The sequence below is a fragment of the Xenopus tropicalis genome, chromosome 3, assembly GCF_000004195.4.
Source record: "Xenopus tropicalis strain Nigerian chromosome 3, UCB_Xtro_10.0, whole genome shotgun sequence".
Lineage (NCBI taxonomy): Eukaryota > Metazoa > Chordata > Amphibia > Anura > Pipidae > Xenopus > Xenopus tropicalis.
In genome coordinates, this window is record NC_030679.2 from 33,934,637 (window position 1) to 33,954,449 (window position 19,813).

The 19,813-nt window shown below is 37.6% G+C and overlaps 1 protein-coding gene across 2 annotated transcripts in view; it reads right to left on the reverse strand.

Annotated features, from left to right (window-relative positions):
- The window catches only part of tenm2 (teneurin transmembrane protein 2), a 712,086-nt gene that overhangs the window by 181,557 nt on the left and 510,716 nt on the right, over nt 1-19,813 (reverse strand). For both annotated transcript variants that reach the window (XM_031898791.1, XM_012959675.3), the window contains exon 7: nt 12,430-12,638. In XM_031898791.1, coding sequence (XP_031754651.1) covers nt 12,430-12,638 — 209 coding nt within the window. The remainder of the gene's footprint in view (nt 1-12,429; nt 12,639-19,813) is intronic.

The following is a 19,813-nucleotide window of genomic DNA, read 5'->3' on the forward strand; positions in this document are numbered from 1 at the left end:
CCATTATAAAGGCATTTAAAAATCCCAGCTGCCAATCATATATTGCCTGCCCCACCTCTATTGCTTAATTACTTTCACTTGCCATTTAGCACTCACTTTGCCCCTCCCTCCTCACCATCTAATTGTGTAGCCAATGCATGTGCATTAGGTCCCCCATGCTGGCACATACACAAAATGTTGGGGTAATACAAAGCTTGCCTTAATAGCAGTGTCCACAAAATGGTGCCTGCCTGCTTGCTGTGATTGTGTAATTCCAAGACTGAAGGAATAAAGATTGATATCATTTAAATAGGGTAAGTCAATTTATTTTGCTTAAGAAAACAACAAAAAAGAATTTGTAATTATTTCTTACAGTGACGGGTCCCCTTTTATGTTAAAATGATTTTTTAGTAGACTTAAGGAATGGAAATCCCTTATCCAGAAAGCCCCAGGGCCTGAGCATTCTGGATAATAAGTCCCATATCTGTTGATTACACATTCAAGTCCGTTATCTAATTACTGCCAATAAGCATGGTGTTTTGTTGCATAGGAAGACATAGTTGATGTTAAAAATATTCCTACTCATATATCAAAAAACAAATACACAGAGACTGAATAATCAATGTGCATGATAAACTGTGCCCTCTATGGCAAAGCTATCCAACTTGAGAACCGATGCAGCTCTCCAGGGAATTATTACTGCCTCCAGACTTCTCAAACTTTCCCTAAACCTCTTTCATCATTTTAATATAATGCACTTTGAACATGTGGTATGAGAAACAAATTTCCCAGTATATTAAAAACGTTGGATAACACTGACTTAATGAACAGGAAAATAGCTGAATAAACATAAATCTTCCCACAACAATAGTGTAAAACCACCAGAAACCCAACAAGTCATCCTCACACACATCTTGCCAAACAATCCCATTACACCGTAGCAACACAGCTTCTTTGTAATAAGCTTGAAAAAGGAACTAGAATGTTCTGAAAGCTTGCTATGGTTATCTTAGTTAGCCAATAAAGGTATCACCTTTATACCACTTATACCACTTTTGTTATTTTTTATTTCAAAAGGGTTACCCTGTAAACACCGTAGCAACTATAACAGTCATGTATCTACATTGTATATATTTCCAATCAACTTCAACCCACTATTTTTATTTGGGTAATCAATGGCCTTTCTTACGGCTTACAATATGCCATTATTATTGAACTACCGAAATATGTGCACTCCCTTTTTAAGGCAAATCATGAATAGTATGAATTTTATGTATAATTTAATAGAAAATCACACTACACATAATTAAGTATAGAGTGCCTTCCAAAGAATGGAAGGTGCCACATTTCACTAAAAACCAATTATAACTACTAGACTCACCATTTAATGGGGAAAAAGGGCCATAGAATAGAAGGATAACTATCGTGTAAAACCCAGTGAAATATGCCTGTAGTTTCAATACATCATAAAATTAATTTCACAACTGAGAGCTTTGTTAAAAGTTTTGCAGGAAGTGCCAATGACTGACTCATAAGAAATTCCTAATTACCCTCTGACTTTGCAATGGTCCCACTGAAATTTTTGCGGATTTATAGCTCATTACTGCAGCAATATGACTAGTTTTACCGGTGAGTTTTTGAAGTAGCTTCTCAAGGTCAAACAATGAATCACAGCCCCAGGAGCTTACAATCAAGTTTGAATAACTGAAGCATAAAAACACAGTACAGTGAAATCGTTTTACAATCACAAGTCGCTTATTTTACAACCTTATGAAAATATGCCCGCATCCAGCTTCTAAAATGGAAGAAACTGACCAGTGCACTAATGATTTTTTTTAGTTAAAGCATGTACTGGATGTCAAATTTATAATATGTGCAATGAGACCAATCTAAATCATAATGCATACAGACATTCATGTAAGATAATAGCTGTGTGTGCTTGGGGGGATGATGTTGGTATAAATAATTAAAGCAGTCAGTCTGAGCAGCCAGAGCAGAAAACTTGAACATCATTATACATCCCCTCTACAGACCATGGAGGGGAATAAAAAAAAAACTTTACCATTAAAACTGACTGCCTTCCATGGTAAGCTGGGCCTAGTCCCTGACACAGGCCTACAACTATGCATTTGCTCAGCGCTCACTAATCTTCCTTTTTAGCAAATAGGTGCCCGTTACACATTGTCCATTCTTCAATTGCCTTAAAGTAATAGTTGAAGCAACAGCTCCATTCAAGTTTCCAAATTTAAAAATCCTTAATTGGTACAGGTAGCGGACCCCTTATCCGGAAACCCGTTATCCAGAAAGCTCCAAATTACGGAAAGCCCGTCTCCCATAGACTCCATTTTAATCAAATAATTCAGAATTTTAAAACTGATTTCCTTTTAATCTTTTTTCTCTGTAGTAATAAAACTTTACCTTGTAATTGATCCCAACTAGATATAATTAATCCTTATTGGATGCAAAACAATCCTATTGGGGTTAATTAATGTTTTATTGATTTTTTAGCAGACTTAGGGGCACATTTACAAAAAAGCACGAACGCTCGAGCGTTCATGCAAACACTCCGAGCATATTTTCGCCGATTTTTTCGGGCGTCCGCACTACTTTTTCGTACGGCGCACGACTTTTTCGGACGTTTGCACGAAAAAATCGGAAAGGTTTTACTCCTGTTTACAATTGTTCAGTACGAAAATTTCGTGACTTTCGGATCGCCAATACGATATTATCGTGACTAATACGATTGTTTCGTAAGCATTTTCGGGATATTTGCGATCTTCCGAAATTTTCGTTTCCAATACGTTTTTTTCCCATTCGTGATTCGGATTCGTGGATTAGTAAATGTGCCCCTTAAGGTATGGAGATCCAAATTACGAAAAGACCCCTTATCCGGAATACCCTTGGTCCCAGGCATTCTGGATAATGGGTCCTATACCTGTATCTCATGGCTCAGATCTTTGAAAACAAACAACATTTTTGAAAAGGGCCACATTCAGGCCTGACATGTTGTTTGTTGTCAGAGATCTGAGCCATGAGATACCAATAAAGGCTTTTTAAATTTGGAAACTTGCCTGATACAGGCCTAAAGGTGGCCACACACATGGCGAAAGATTGTACAACCCGCCACTAACCGTTCAGGGCTGAAACGGCAGATAAGGAGGTAGAAACAATAGGATTTCTACCTCCTTCTGCCGATTCAGCCCTGAAGACAGATTTTGCTCAGGCACCTTCTATGGCGCCCGATCAAAATCTTTAAACCGGCCCAATCTGCGAGTCAACCGATATCAGCAGCCTCCTGCGATATCGGTTGACTCACCGACTTGCCATACTCGCACCGAATATCGTACGAAACGGTTTTTCGTACAATATTATCGGTGCCTGTATGGCCAGCTTAAACTAAGATGATGGCTGACAAAAGCACACCTAAATCCCAAGACACTCTAGAGCCAGAGTCTACAATAAAAAAGTTGCAATGTGATTTAAAGAAATAAACCCTTTTAAGCTTCTTAAAGGAACAGTAACACCAAGAAATGAAAAATTCATTAAAATAATGTACTGTAGCTCTGCACTGGTAAAAGTTGTGTGTTTGCTACAGAAACCCTACTATAGTTTCTATAAATAAGCTACTGTGTAACCATGGGGGCAGCCATTTAAGCTACAAAAAATGAGAAAAGGGTCATGGTGAAAGAGTAGATGAGCAGACCCCAGGAGTTTATGAGATTTCCAATTAGTTGAACTTCTTTGGATGATAACAATACAGCAGGGCTACACAACAAGATACCACACATAGCATACACAAATGAATAGTTCTAATTTACATATTTTGTTTCAGTTCTTAAAGCATTTCAGTGTTGAATTTTACATTGAAAAAGTTCTGAAACTTTTTTTTTACACAGGTCTAGAGCAACCTTACAAGGGTTAGGTACTATCCTGTGATATCAAATATGAAAATACAACACCGACCTGCCATTCTCATACAATTGTTCATCTGCTACTCCAAACGCCACTTTTTTGAATTTTATTAAAATCAGTGATATATAATATTATAACCACATATGCAGTGCCTGTATTTTCCTATAATAAGCAAGAGAGCCAAGCAGAATTTTTAGTAAAGTCAGTGGAATAATTTTCAATTTCCATTCCTACTAACATTTATTACTTGCAAGATTGCATTAGTACTACTGCGTTAAGATAACGGTGGCGTGAGTTAAGAAATTCAATAAGTAACTTTATGTCCTTTTTCATGGTTATTACTAATTCAGCTATAATGAGCCTATTAGCATTTTACTGGTGGCAGAAAAATAAATAGGTGAAGAAAGTGCTAAACAGTTTGAGTACTTCTGAAAATGTATCGCACTGTTATTGTTGTTAAAAAAACAAATTATTCTGGAAACCCAGAGTTTTCAAAGCAGAACTCCAAGGTATTTATGTGAAAACATATGTATAAAAAGGAAGTAATGAGAAACACCTAAGTTTCATCTTTTATTTTTAAACAGAACATAACAGAATTATTTATTTTAAAAAAAGTCTTTTGTGAGTGAAACCTGCTGCTTAACTTTCCAATGTTCTGGAGTATTAGATGAAGAACTGTTACACAGAGCACACTCTCAAACTGGGAAAACTTATTGGTATGGATGTCTTTGTTGGGATGATTATCTAAGTGCATATTCATGGGGATCATGATGTAATAATGTGCCCAATTATATATTTTAATGGACTTCAAACCATAGTACAGGTATGGTATCTGTTATCCAGAAAGCTTGGAATTACAGGAAGGACATCCCCCATAGACTTTATTTTAATCAAACAATAATGTTTTCCTTAACCCAACTAAGATATAATTAATCCTTATTGAAGGCAAAACAATCCTATTGGGTTTCATGCTGGATAATAGGCCTCATACCTGTATATCAACATCAACCTCAACACCTCAGCATCACAAACTAGGTTCTTGAGCATCATCAATGAATACTTATCAGTCTAGAGAATGGATGGTCCACCACTGAATCAACTATTAAATTATTGTAGAGATAGTAAAGTTGTTTATACAAATTATTGAATTGTAAGGAATTTTGCATAGGAAAATAATACATGCTTGAATCTTTTTACTGTCAGCCAAACAAAGGCTTAACATTTTGTGTGCCAAGGTTGCTATTTGCAGATATGTATATTTTTATGGAAACCCAAAACACAGGGGAGTGCAAAGGAGGATTTTCGAAGCACTGCACCATAGAAACATGATTTTTAGAAGTTCAGTTGTCATGTTTTTGTCAAATATAGCATATTTTAGGGTTACCCAAATACGTAGCCTGTTTTAAAAAAAATCTAGCAAAATGTAAATAGTGCATACAAATTTTCATGGCTGACACTTTTGAGCCCTGCAAAATAGAACACGCTTCCCTGGTGGTGGTGATGGTACAAAACAGTTGATGTGGGAAAAAAATATCTGAAGAATTCAGAATTGGTTAACATGCCTTTATACTCCAAATTATAACTCCAATTTATAACTACCAAATTGTTAATATTTGCTGAAGGTTTCATAAAAAATTTGGAAAGATTTTTAGCACCTTATCTCATACATGTTCTTGGGTTCGAAGACAAAACATTATAAATTTGAATGCTATTGGTTTTCTAAATAGTTATTATCTAGTATCAAACTCTATGGAAAATATAAATAATGCAAATCAAATTCTAGTTTCCAAAACTTAAGGAATTTTGATTGAATAATTTATGAGCTTCAAAGGTAGATAAGGAACACCCCTAGATCAATAGTAGTATTCCAAAAAAGTATCAACATTTGTCACTTAGATTGTAAGCTCTATGGGGCAGGGACCGCCTTCCTACTGTGTCTCATACCACATGGCACTTATTCCCTGTGCATTTATATATATTTATTGTATTTATTATAACACTTGTCCTCCCTGTGTGTAATTGTGTATTCTGTAAGATTTTACAGCGCTGCGTACCCTTGTGGCGCTTTATAAATAAAGTTATACATACATACATACATACATACAACCTTGAATGTTATTTTTCTTTAACTTCAGAGTAGATTTTCCGATGACTAAAAGGTAACAGCATATGCTAGTGGACAAAGTTCCATGTGGGATTTAAACAAGTCAGCAATATCTGATCCTTGCAGCCCTACTAAGATGACATAGTAGAAAACTCCTTTCTGTCATCTGTCTTGAGTAGTCTTTATATGTCCCTGTATACAGACTTTAACCCATCATAGATGAGCGTCTCCAACATACTCAAAAGGAAGCTTTAATTACAAACAGAGTTTCTTATTGCGTATTAGGCAGCACCATGTTCTGAAGTGAGGACAAGGCTAAGCTTATCCATCGGCTTAGCCCTAATCCATTTAGGGCATTTTCTGGTGTTACTGACCCTTAAAAAGGCAGTTTAAAGCAATAAAGGCAGCATAGTCTGTAACAAAACCATTCATGAGGAATTTACAAGTATCTGCCAAATCTGCCATTGGCCAATTAAAAATCAGCTTTGCTCGGTATACTAGAAGCAGAAGCATGAAGTGAAATCTACCTGATGCTGTGCTACCTGTGCTTTAAACTGGCCACATACAAAATATTTTCAGTTTACGTGTCAGATCAGCCCATTTGTGTCACATTACGTTAAACCTTTCCATGTTTGGAAACTGGAAACTATTCATTTCCTAGGTTATCCTATGACTCCATACTTGTCTTGAGTTGATCAATGTACTGTTTTGAGTTTGATTAGTTAAATAGTTTGTTGGAAACCCACACACACAATAAAGTTTAGAAAGTTCAGAAGCAACTGAAATTAATCATTGATTCACATATCATTAAATATTGTACAGCTGCTCAAGCTTAAAGCTATATTCATCATAGATCATCATAGATAGATGATAGATAGATAGATGTATAGATAGATAGCTAGATAGATAGAAGATGTATGTATAGATAGATAGATAGATAGATAGATAGATAGATAGATAGATGATAGATAGATGATAGATAGATAGATAGATAGATGATAGATAGATGATAGATAGATAGATAGATAGATAGATAGATAGATGTATAGATAGATAGATGATAGATGTATGTATAGATAGATAGATAGATAGATACAGTAGATAGATAGATAGATAGATAGATAGATAGATAGATAGATAGATAGATAGATAGATAGATAGATAGATAGATAGATAGAAAGATAGACAGTTGGATAGATGATAGCTAGATAGATAGATAGATAGATAGATAGATAGATAGATAGATAGATAGATAGATAGAGATAGATAGATAGATAGAAAGAAAGATAGACAATTGGATAGATGATAGATAGATAGATAGATAGATAGATAGATAGATAGACAGACAGACAGACAGACAGACAGACAGACAGACAGATAGATAGATAGATAGTTCCAGTACTGGCAATTCTTAGCCTGAAAATGCTTTAGCAATTAGTATAAAAACTACCAATACAGATGCTTTTAGTCACTTTGCTCTAGAGTCAACTGGAGGTGGCAGGGGCGGTTACGGGCATTTCTTCGCTAGTTGAAATATGACAGAACAGTAAAACTGTGCCTACAGCCTAATTACTTTCTTTAAATATTTACATACCCCGGACAAAACCCCTCAAAACAAAACAGCAGACCCATGCTTAATTTATTTGGGATATCAATAGGTTGCCACTGTTTCCTTTAAAGTAACAGATAAATAACAAGCTTGATGTTTTGACAATCACACTGGTATATTACAGTCTTCACAAACATGTTTTTAAAGCAATTTTAGACTGACATTGCCTGCCTGGGGAAATTACTGTTTCGCTAAGCGTTTGTCAAGAAGATTACTTAAAAGAATAATTAGTAGTTAAAATAATGTATGCAAAGCATGTTGAACATTCTAGGAATGTAAAATCAGCGGCCCACAAAATCGGCACAAGTTGAGCTTTAGTGATTACGCTTTACCACTTGCAAACTTTTTGCTGCGTGTGCAAAGACAACATATGGTAAAGATATTGTTTCGAGTGGATAATTTGCCTTTGTCGAGGTGATGTTCATAATCCACTTAAAGAGAAACCTAACCACGAAAAAGTACTACATGGCCAGTCATGCAATATCTGCTGTCAATTTGATTAAATGTCTCTTCTGGAAAAGTTCTCGCCAATGGTACTTAAAACTAAATACCTACCCTAATACACTTTGCAATTGCCGCATTAAGTTGTTGTAAAAGCACTTACACCCTTAACTTATTCACTAATTTTAAGTCTTACAATGAATTATTATTATTTTTTTTTTTTTTTTCAAAACATTGACACTCAACATGGGAGAGGAAAACCTTAAAAAAAAATGCTGTTTGAATAAGTATTCCATTTCAGAGGGGTCGACACTGAAGACAGCAGCAATAAAAAGCTGACATTTCTTGCTGGCTACATGCTGTTCTACTCAGCTGGCTATGGCAGCACTTGCTGACTCCCCAACGCGTGCTGTCAATTTTACCTCAGATGGCAGGGCAGGCTCAGCGGTTGGTCTAATCGAAGGATAACTGCAAACTACAGGGAAAACTTTTTGCTTCAGTCCTCTCCAAGTGCACCATGTTGACTTATGGTCAAATCTGGAGGGGGCCTAGAATTTACAGTTATTATGGTAACAGATGTGCAGACTTTTCCGATGCTCTCTTGCCCTACAAGTCTAAATATGCCTCACTGGAAAGAAGCGGACATTAAAACCATGTTTGAGACAAAACCCAAATACGATTGTCTTGTTAAATAGGTGCAGCCAACCAAATAGAACTTGGAAACTGCTACCCGAGTTAAAGGAGAAAGAAAGGTAAAAATTAAGTAATCTTTATCAGAAAGGTCTATGTAAAAACAGCCATAAGCACTTACAGTAATGCTGCACTGAGTCCTCTATCAAAAGATTTGTTGTGTCTGTAATTCATGTGCCACAGCTCTCTGCTCTCTCCTCCTATCTGCTCCCTCAAGAATGCTAATAACTCACTCCACCCCTTAGGAATATGGATCTGAGCCAATCAGGAGGAAGCTGACTCATAGTCTTACAAACTGGGCATGTACACTTGGTCTCGGTCTCGGTGTAGGAGTGAGGCATTATGGGAACTTTCTTTACACAGCTCAGTGTTTTTTCTTTCTGTTTGGCTTCTGATCATCTGAACAGGTGAAATATGGGGAGACTTAAGGGCACTATTGAGAGAACTGAAGGTATGCCTGCAGCTTGAGATTAACTCTTTATTAGCCTTTCCTTCTCCTTTCAAAATAAGTCATATGTGTGGGGCTAAAATGCCACAACTACCAATGCTAAACTATGTTTCAGCACACAAACAAGCCAAGGCACACATACATGTTAGGTCACATCAGCCAATTAATGGGCAAAGTTCTGTCTTTTACTCCCACACTATTTCCTGTTACAGTTAGAGCTGCATTATTTCCTATCAGGTGATCTCTCAGGGAGCACACAGCCCATCACTAAATGGTATATATATATATATATATATATCAATCCAAATGGTGTCTGCACTCCAAGGCTCAATATTCTGCAGGGTGCTAGCCAAAATTATGTATGTATAGAAAATAATCATCTGTGGCCAGCACGCCCTTCAATGTTTTATCAAAAATTTTTTTATTGTAGATAAATTGTTAAAACCAACGTTTCGGTCCTCATTAGGACCTTTCTCAAGGATAAAAAACAATACTATAGCATATATACTATATATATTTTCAAGATCTTTTTCATTAAATATTTTTTTGTTTTCTAACAAAGTCCCTGTGTGTGCGGCTCATTGTCTTGCTATATATATATATATATATATATATATATTTTTTTTTTCTCCTCATGTAGTACTTTATTTAAGAAATACAGTGACAGAATATTCTTGGGTAGTATTCAATAAAGGTAAAATACTCATTTTTGAATAGTCTTGGAAATAAATATATTATTAACCTTATTCAAAAATATTACCATTGACTTCTATAAAACTTCATCAGCTTTCACAACTTTTACAACTTTTTAAGGTTTGTATATATTATATTTTCATGCTCACTTTCAGGAAACCTGGCAAATGTCTCATCCAATACCAGCTTGGCAAGCCTTCATTCTGTTTTCCTCTATTTATTTAAATATTCTTTATGATACAATTGGTTTCAACTATAGTTTCCCTAAAAATATAACAAAGCATCAGTCTAAACAATTTTTCACAGATAAGGAATGTGATTTCTATCTCATTTTTTGGTTTCCCTGGGATAGTATATTGAATTCTAAAATACGTTAACATATTTTGTACATCAGAATGACAAATTCAGAATATGAAATTGAATAAGAGACTCCTTTCTCTGCTGCTACCCCTCCACAATATAACATTACATTCCTATATTTACACTGATTATAATTACTTATCAACAGGAATTTCTTTCATCTAAGAAGTGGTAAGGATCAGAGTACTCACAACACACTGTCACTAAGCATCTGGTGCAATTCCATGCACTCCCAAAATGAAGCACAAAGAGTTGAGTCTCTCTCTGTACTGCACTGCATTATGGAATAATGGACATGGCCATCCTCGGGCATGCCCCTACCTGATGATCATTGAAAGATCATTTAAATTATAATTTAGACAGAAGTGTCTGGAGATGCAATAGAACCATGTATTTAATGCCCTTTTAGGGGTAGCATTAAGTGCAGAACTTTCTTGAGCCTCTAGGTGCTATGCTTGGTTTATGGGCTCTAGGGGAACAATATTCCATGTCTCTGGCCTTTTATTGAATGTTGGTATATTGTGTATGTTGAGGGGGTTGGTAGAAATGTTAAGATAAATATATTTTCACAGCCCTGTTTCTAAACTGTTTCTACTATCATCTTAGTCATACAGTTATACTTAGCCATCATGAAGCATTTACAAAATTGATGATATCAGGATAGAATTCTACCTGCTTATAGGAGCTCACATTACATTAAGGGAGGTGGCAGGGATCTAAAAGACTACAAACTAAGCTGGAGAAGCATCTGAATTATAGCTATATATATATTTTGAATGGACATAGTAATGTTGATGTTGAATCATCAGATATGTGTAAAAAAATCTGATGATTTAGCTCTTAATTTTAGTATAGTGGACAAACAATCTTTCCCACGACCATCGGAATAGTAATGTGTTTGGCCACCTTAACATGGTAAGTGGATACTCCCAAGAGATATGATTTTATTTGATAGGAGAAGACAAAGTTTATTCCTTTGTGAATATACATCAGTGATCAGCAAACTAAAGGTAACTAGAGTACAGAGTAACAAGTTGACACAGGTCTTCTCTGTTGATCTTTCGGAAATCTAACTTCCATGTAGTGGTGTTTTGTAAGTAAACTAAATGTAAAAATAAAACCAACTTATTGGAACACTAACAGCATTTAAAATGATTTCTTTTAAATATATCCCATTTTAATACAACCAACAAAGACAAGGTTATGTAGAAACATGGAGTCATTTTGCCTTGACCCTGTAATCCCCAGAGACAAAGTAAGTTTTATTGCTCTAACTCTTATACATCAATGAATGGTAGCTACTGATTCAGTCCAAGACTTAGGGGAAGTGTCTAACTATACATCAAGATGATAGACAGCAGGCTGGAATCTTCAATAAAATCACCTTTGTATTGAAGATACTGAAGTGCTGTCCATCATCTTTCCATGTAGTGTCCTGATGGAGAGTGATCATCATGAGACGGGCACCAGTGAAAATTATTGGCAGTTTGGGTGCTGACTACTACATTCTCTCTATTCATGGCCAGTTTTTTAAAAAAACAGAATGCCAGAATTCCTTGTTGTATGCAACGACAAGGGAAATGATTGCCTCATAGCCGCTGCTTGTATAAAGTAACACCTAGTGCAAAGGTCAAACACAAACATACCTATTAAACCAGCTCCTACTCAAAATAAACTGTCTCTATTATGTATTTTTTACTGCCCACTTCAATCTCCTCTTTAAACCATGTTTTCCTCCTCTGCTTCATTTACATTACCATCACCCCTTAGGGCACTGGCACAGAGGAAGATTAATCGCCTACAATAAATCGTTGCCCCCCCCTGAAATGGCTTTCCACTGGAAAGAATGTGAATTGTTGGTGGGATGGCATACGTGTCACTTCGGTTTTCCAAAGTTACTCAAAGTTGCCTCACAAGGAAACTGTAATAATAATAAATTCTCTGTAATAATAAAACAGTGGTTTGTACTTGATCCCAAGATAATCCTTAATTGAGGCAAAACAATCCTATTGGGTTTAAGTAATGTTTTAATATTTTTGGTAGACTTATGGTATGGAGATTGAAGTTAAGGAAATACCCCTTATCTGGAAAACCCAAGGTCCCCAGCATTAAGAATAACAGATCCTATACCTGTATATCACTGGATACATTTGCATGACTATCTTATTGCTGTATTATGAAAAAGCATTTTACCTGAGCATGTGATGGTGCAAGTCCTCTTCTCATGTAAACTCCAAAAAGAGCATCTTTCCCTAATGAGATATTAAATTTGAGGAACTGGGGCTGAGTGATGTGGATATGAGATCTCCAGAAGACTCCTGCTAGTACTTCTTGCGTAATCCTGCGTCCAATCTCAATTTCTCCAGTGTCTATACTGCTGTTTTTTGTAGTAATCCAAGGTCCTGCAGGAGAATAATGCACAAATAAATCCACTGATCTATTTTATTATGTACAGGCAACACTAATCTGTAAAGGTTTCAGTTTGCATAGATATTGCTTGTTTTCATGAATAACATTTGACCACATTTGTGTACTACTGTTGGTATGGATAATATTAACATGTGTAACACTCGTTTGGCTTAGATATGGCAAACCCAGGCTAGTGATTGGTATAGAGCATGTTTTACATGTGACCTTAATACACAGGAGTGGGCCTCCGCTATATGGGAGGTATTAATGGAGCTGAGGGTGTAGTTGAACTACAACTAGATAGAGCTTTTGTGGTGCAAATAGAATAATGGACGCCAGAGAGGTTCTTGATATTGAACTATAGTACAAGTTTATTGGACAAGGCACAACTTGATAGTGCAGCAGGGATTATACTCACAGACACAGCAGTATAGGATTATGTCAATGGATTACAGCAGATGTAACACTTTAGGCACAGAATACCCCAATTGGAGGATGCACAGATGATTAGCTGATACCCGAGATATAGACCTTTCAGAAGGGAGTGTCCCGGCCGACTGTGGTCCAGGGGAGAGCTCCTAACACTGGTCTAATAAACCGGTCCCTAAAGAACGACTACAGAGCCGGGGTAGGCTAAACCCTTTTACAACTCCTGGTTGGGGCTATTAACTGCCCTTGCTAAATAAGCTGACTGTTCTCACCACTTCTAGAGGGTGCTATTAATACAACTAACTGTGCTGGCTTGTTCTCATTCACGGGGCCCTGTCCCCGACTTTAGAAATGGCTGGTTCTCTTTACTGGGGCCTAATGCCTCAGGCTCAGTGACGTGAAGCCTTGAGACAACAGCAGCCAAAGAGGAAGACACTTCCTTGTGCAAGACACTATATAGTCTGCCAAGGGGAGTGGTCAACCTGCACTAAACCTATGAGGGATAGTGTTTCAGCTGTAACCTGAGTACAGAGGGCTCTGCCCTATAACAGTACAGATAAGATTAGATAAGGGATAACACCATAGGGAGCTTAACCCTATGGGTCCCTACACATGTACATTAAGTGCTTGTCTGCGTGGATTAAGGTGATATGGAAGAACAATAATTGTTGGAATGTAAAGAGCTAGTTTTATAAACTTTAATGTTTGGACATTCATTCATTCATCTAGATGCACAATACTTGTTTGTATTGTTGATTCTAGTCTTTATGTACAGTATATATTAGATATTTATGGATAATGCTAGTTTGTATGAGTAGTGTCACTGTCTAGTATAGATGGGTATTGCGTCTGTTTATTGGCATGCATGGATACATTGAGGGGCTGATCCACAAATCCGAATGGGAAAAATTCGAGCGAACATTTGGAAACGAACATTTTGCGACTTTTTCATATTTTTTTTGCGATTTTTTTCGTCGCCGTTATGACTTTTTCGTAGCCGTTACAATTTGCTCGTATATTGTCACGACTTTTTCGTATTGAGTGCTCGTAAACGGCGGGCAAAACTTTCAGACTTTGCATGATTTTGGAAGCCTCCCATAGGACTCAATGGCACTCTGCAGCTCCGACCTGGCCCAAGGAAAGTCTCCCATAGGGCTCAATGGCACTCTGTAGCTCCAACCTGGCCCAAGGAAAGTCTCCCATAGGGCTCAATGGCACTCTGTAGCTCCAACCCGGCCCAAGGAAAGTCTCCCATAGGGCTCAATGGCACTCTGCAGCTCCAACCTGGCCCAAGGAAAGTCTCCCATAGGGCTCAATGGCACTCTGCAGCTCCAACCCGGCCCAAGGAAAGTCTCCCATAGGGCTCAATGGCACTCTGCAGCTCCAACCTGGCCCAAGGAAAGTCTCCCATAGGGCTCAATGGCACTCTGCAGCTCCAACCTGGCCCAAGGAAAGTCTCCCATAGGGCTCAATGGCACTCTGCAGCTCCAACCTGGCCCAAGGAAAGTCACGATACTGAAGCTTGAATGAATCCGAAACTTTCGTACTCGGCGCAATGGCTACGAAAAAGTCGCAACAATTCGCGCAAGTCGTAACGCTATGAAAAAGTTGCGACAATTTCCGAAAAAGTCGTAATGGCTACGAAAAAGTCGCGACAATTTACGGAAAAATCGCAAAATACCGATCATTACGAAAAAAACGCATTCAGACAATTTTCGGACGTTCGTGGATTAGTAAATGTGCCCCTTAGACGGTGTAGGCAGTTCCTGTTTGTATGGTAAACTACATAGCCTGTGCTAGTCTGCGTGAGTAGTACTTGTTATTCAGCTAGTCTGTATGTCTAAAGGTACTGTGTATAGGTGTATGTAGCATGTATGTGTATAACCATCATGTTTGCTTAAGGTGCCCATACACTATAAGATCCCCTCGATTGGCGATGTCGCCAAGCGAGCGGATCTTCACCCAATATCCCCACCTACGGGTGGGCGATATCGGGTAGCAAGAAACTTAAAAAAAAAATAATCCGATCTTTGGCCCTGGGGCCAAACGATCGGATTACATTTGTGGTTATGGGGCAGTCGGTTCGGGGACCGCATCAACCAGCCGATGCGGTCCCCGATCCGACTGGATTTTCTAACCTGGCCGATCGAGATCTGCCCAATTTCAGGCCAGATATCGGTCGGCCAGGCTGCTCTGTTCTGCCCATACACAGGCCGATATGGGCAGAACAGAGGGACCGATATTGGCAGCTATAGTCAGCCCGTGTATGGGGACCTTTAGTGCCATTCTATATGGGTAGAAATAGTCTTAGCACTATTGTTTACTCTCTATTGCTATTCTACATAGGGCGTTTGGATTATTTTACACAGCTTTTTACACTGGGTTTTTTTTTCGGCCGATTTAATTTAACACAGCATTATATACCACCGGTGTCCTTTTCACAAATGTCAGCTGCAGAAGTATTTTGCTGTGCAATATGGACTGTGCAGAAGCATAAACTGATGTTCAGATCACTGGTTATTACCATATGCATGACCCTGACTGCTCCTTTTATGCCTCCATTTAAATGCAGCCTGTATGAATCCCTCTGTAATTTGCAAGCTGGTAACGAGGTGGTGCCTATGTCAATGCAAATGATTATGGGGAATTTTTATTGCAGCGTGGGGAAAATGTTTCAAGTATCACATTTGCATAAATGCATAAAGTACGCCACTTTAATAAAGGTCTTTTGTACTTTACGCTGAGAAGGATATACAGTATATTCTACCCTATAAACCAAAGTGATCTCTTCTCTGCTTATTTGTTTTTTTCCTAAAATGTGCTGATGGCATTTGCTAGAACCATTGTAAAATTAGTGCAGATTTTTTTTTTTTTCTTTAATTTACTCTACATTAAAACATTTTTAATCAGCCTGTCTTCTTTTGGTTTCAGCGCTAATCATTTCTATTTTCCTTTAACCATCAAACCCACACTGCAATTAGCGAAAGTAACTCTCTATGAAGATTGAATTGAGATATGTCTACATTTAATGACATGATGTACAGGGAAAAACGTTCGGTGCTGCTTTTGGCGCTGATTTTCTCTGTCACCTTGGTAATTAGGTTAAAGCAGCATTTTATATTTAGCATCCAAAATAAAAATAAATGAATTTTAATGCAATGATTTCGGAAGCCCCTGTAATTTCTTTGAATCCATTTCATTTTCCGTACACAGAAATGATTTCATAAAAGATTTTCATATAACTTGTATGTAGTTTCATATTATAGCAATTACAATGGTGCTAATACTGTAGTATTACTTTTTGACCATAAACCCATAGGTTTAGTATTGGTTGTAACTGTCATTCTCTTGATATGAACGTGTGAGGGATGATTTACTAATGCAAGCGTAATGTGCTATAATGTAGGCTAATGCCATTTTTTCCCCACAATGCAGCATTTTCCCAGAATTGCACTATTAAAAGCTTGAAAGAATAATAGGGGACATGTACAAATACACCAAGTGCAGTATTAGTAGGTGCAAGTGTGTTGCAAGTTTAGGAAGAAAATGCAAAGGTTACCCATGATGTGACACCTCTTCAAGGTAAGTGTTAACTCCAGGGTTCTATTGCATTTGAGCCCTAAATGTTGCAGCTTACACACAAATCATTAAAGCAGGCATGTTTCAGGGAAAAGAGTTATTTGTATCTGTCCATGACCATATAATGTGATGACCAAAGGCGCAAACTTTACTTAGCAGCTTTTTTCCCCCCTGATTCTCTTTCATTTTCAGCATAAAATGCACAAGCTTCTCCCAAACTGTCTTGCTACAGCTCCCATAGATTCCCACTTACCTTCTCCTAAATGCTCTTATTCCTAACTGGTGCACAATCGCCTAGGGGTCTAACCCAAACACTGAATCCTTGTCGGGACAAGAGGCTATCCTTGCTGGGTAGCCAGGCTATCTCTCACTCCTGACACCAATCTCCTAAATCACCTTCTAGCCCTGACAAGGTACAGTCTCCCTCCAATGTAGTCTTCAGTCCAGCCTGCTGATGTTATTAGGCCAAAGAGAAAGTTCTTGGCTCCTGGACTTCCTTATATTAACTCTTGTAGGAGAATCCCCCTACAGGCCAACCTTAAGGGTTGGTGTCATCTTCAATTCAAAGTGGATGTTGCGCCTAACAGGCTGCACCAGTGCTTTGGAGGTAGGAGCAAAAGTATATTTTCTTGCAAAAACTTTGGTATATTTTATCTATTTACCTATTTAAGGTGATATACTCACTGGACCACAAAGTTTTCAAATGTGAAACATTGGCCAAAGTAACTCATCAATGACACATTTTTATGCCTTAAAGCAAGTAAAGAAATGGCATAAACAAACTAATTTAAAATAATGTACAATGCAAGTGTGGCACCTTTAGAGCGCTGCAATTCATGAAAGCCTGGAGAGACTGTGGAGCTAAGCTACCATGCACAATTCCCTCCATGCAGAAAAGTGTTAACTCAGTAGCCAATAGTAAGGGGACCCCTGTGCCTCCTCGCTCACCCCTCCTCTTGATCCCTGTGTTTCCCATGCAGCATTCTCCCCTCTGCTGTTTCTTCATCTGAAACTGCATTCCTCTCCCTCCCTCCCTCCCTCTTCTATCTTGGCCTCTCCTCTGAAATTAATTAAAATAAATAAAAATAATTGTATATGCACATTTATCTTATGAAATGTATGTTCTGACAGCTTCACATGTATGTTTCATTTTCAAGCACTGTTTATCTATGTTTATTGTGAAACAATTGTCACGGCAACTGGCAGGTGATAGTCCTTGGCCATTTCATTTCTGGGTTATTTGACGTAATTCACATGCCCTCTGTGCTCGAAATGGCCGGCATTCGGCTATGAAACAGCTATAAATTTTGCTATCTAGGTTGATGTTTTTGGTACAGGTACAACAGGACTATTGATGAGGTATTTTCTAAATAAAGCTGGGGCCGACCTTCACCAACACAATGGTGTCCCTGTGTTCTTTCTATCAGTTTGGTACATCGGTTAAAGGTTATGATGGGAGGGAATACGTTTCCACAGGCTTAAGGCCACCTTCCGGTCTATGGAGTTCTATGATTGGTTGTCTTAATGCCTCTTCTATCATCCATATCTTGATTCATGTTTAAAATAAAATAGATGCTTTAAGGGTCATCTTTAATGTGTATGTACTAAACCTCATCTATCACTAACTCAGATGTTATCCCTGAGGCTTCTGCAAAACACATATGAATTTGCTAATTAAAGCTAGCAGGAGTTTAACTACATAGAACAAGGCTGGGGGGGATTTAATTATACTGTGGCTTTCTTTATTTTTATTTTCAATCCTGTGTTACTAAACCAGAATCTAATTGTTCTCAAACACAGACTTTAAAAAAAAGGTATATATCTGTATCAGTGGCAAACTCAATCACAGGGAATGAATTTTCCCCATCAATGAGCTGCAATCTCTGGCAAGCAGACAAGAGGCTCTCATAGACTATCACCACTTCAGGAGTCCCATTTAACAATGGTTACTGTCATTCTTTCAGTATGAGAGTAAAGAAAGTATCACACGTGTTAAAAATTAGCAGTTGTATCAGGAACAATTAAAATGTTAAAGTGCCTCTATAGTGATTACAATTAGTTTTATGAGTAGAACATTATAACTAAAAAATGAGCAATTAAAAAAAAATCCTACTTAGCAACGCCAATCAAGATACTTAAATAGCTATTATGTTCCATAGATAATAAACAATTTGTACAAGTGCTGTATGTTGGATTCGAATCTAACTCACTAGTGTTATTTTACATTTTTTCATGAGGAATAGAATAAAAGTTTCATTGGGGTGTGTAAAAAAAAAAAAGGCACAATGTTTGCCCATGTGCAGTCAACCATAGGAACCAATAATATGTTTACTTTTAAACTGGTGACCAGTAAAGGCTGCCAGAGCAGTGGCAAACACTACACTTCTTATGCAATATGCAATAAGGTATTGGGGGTAAAATAAAATATTGCGTAAAACAGCTCATATGTTAAACCCTGCTTCATCTAAATAAGCCTTTTCATAAAAATATACTTTTTTGGGTACTCCTAAATAGAAAACTGCCATTTTAAGTACTAAGGGCCACCTCCTGGGATCGTACAATTCACAGTGCACGCTAACAAACCAAGGACACACATACATGTTAGATCAGCCAATTACTGGACAAAGTTCTGTGTTTTGCGCCCACATTCCTTCTTTTTACAGTTAGAGCTGCATTATTTCCTGTCAGGTGATCTCCGAGGGAGAAGGCAATGGAAAAGCAGGCACTCACGTAATGTTGTGATGAAGAATGCCTGGGTGCAGTATACAAAATGGTATAATGCAAAAATAGAACAGGTCTTAGTCAAAAGAACTGGAACATTTATTGTGTCAGGCTAACATTTCGGCTTTTCTCAAAGTGAACAAACATGACAGCAAACCCACATTTAAACCCAAATTGGCGCCAAAGTGCAGTCAGTGACTTCACACAATGTAATTACATGTCATTACCCACCAACTGTGTAAAACTGTTGGGAAAAGATGTAGAAGGGCAATATTTACTAATATACTGTATATATATTCCAGTTTGCTAAGATTCTTTAATAGGGCACTTAATATGATATAAACTATCTGTTGGTTCAGTATTCATTCTGGGGGTGTAGTAGAAGACTCATTTATGGATGGATGTTGCCATGCTTTTACTCCAAATTTCCTTAAAATTT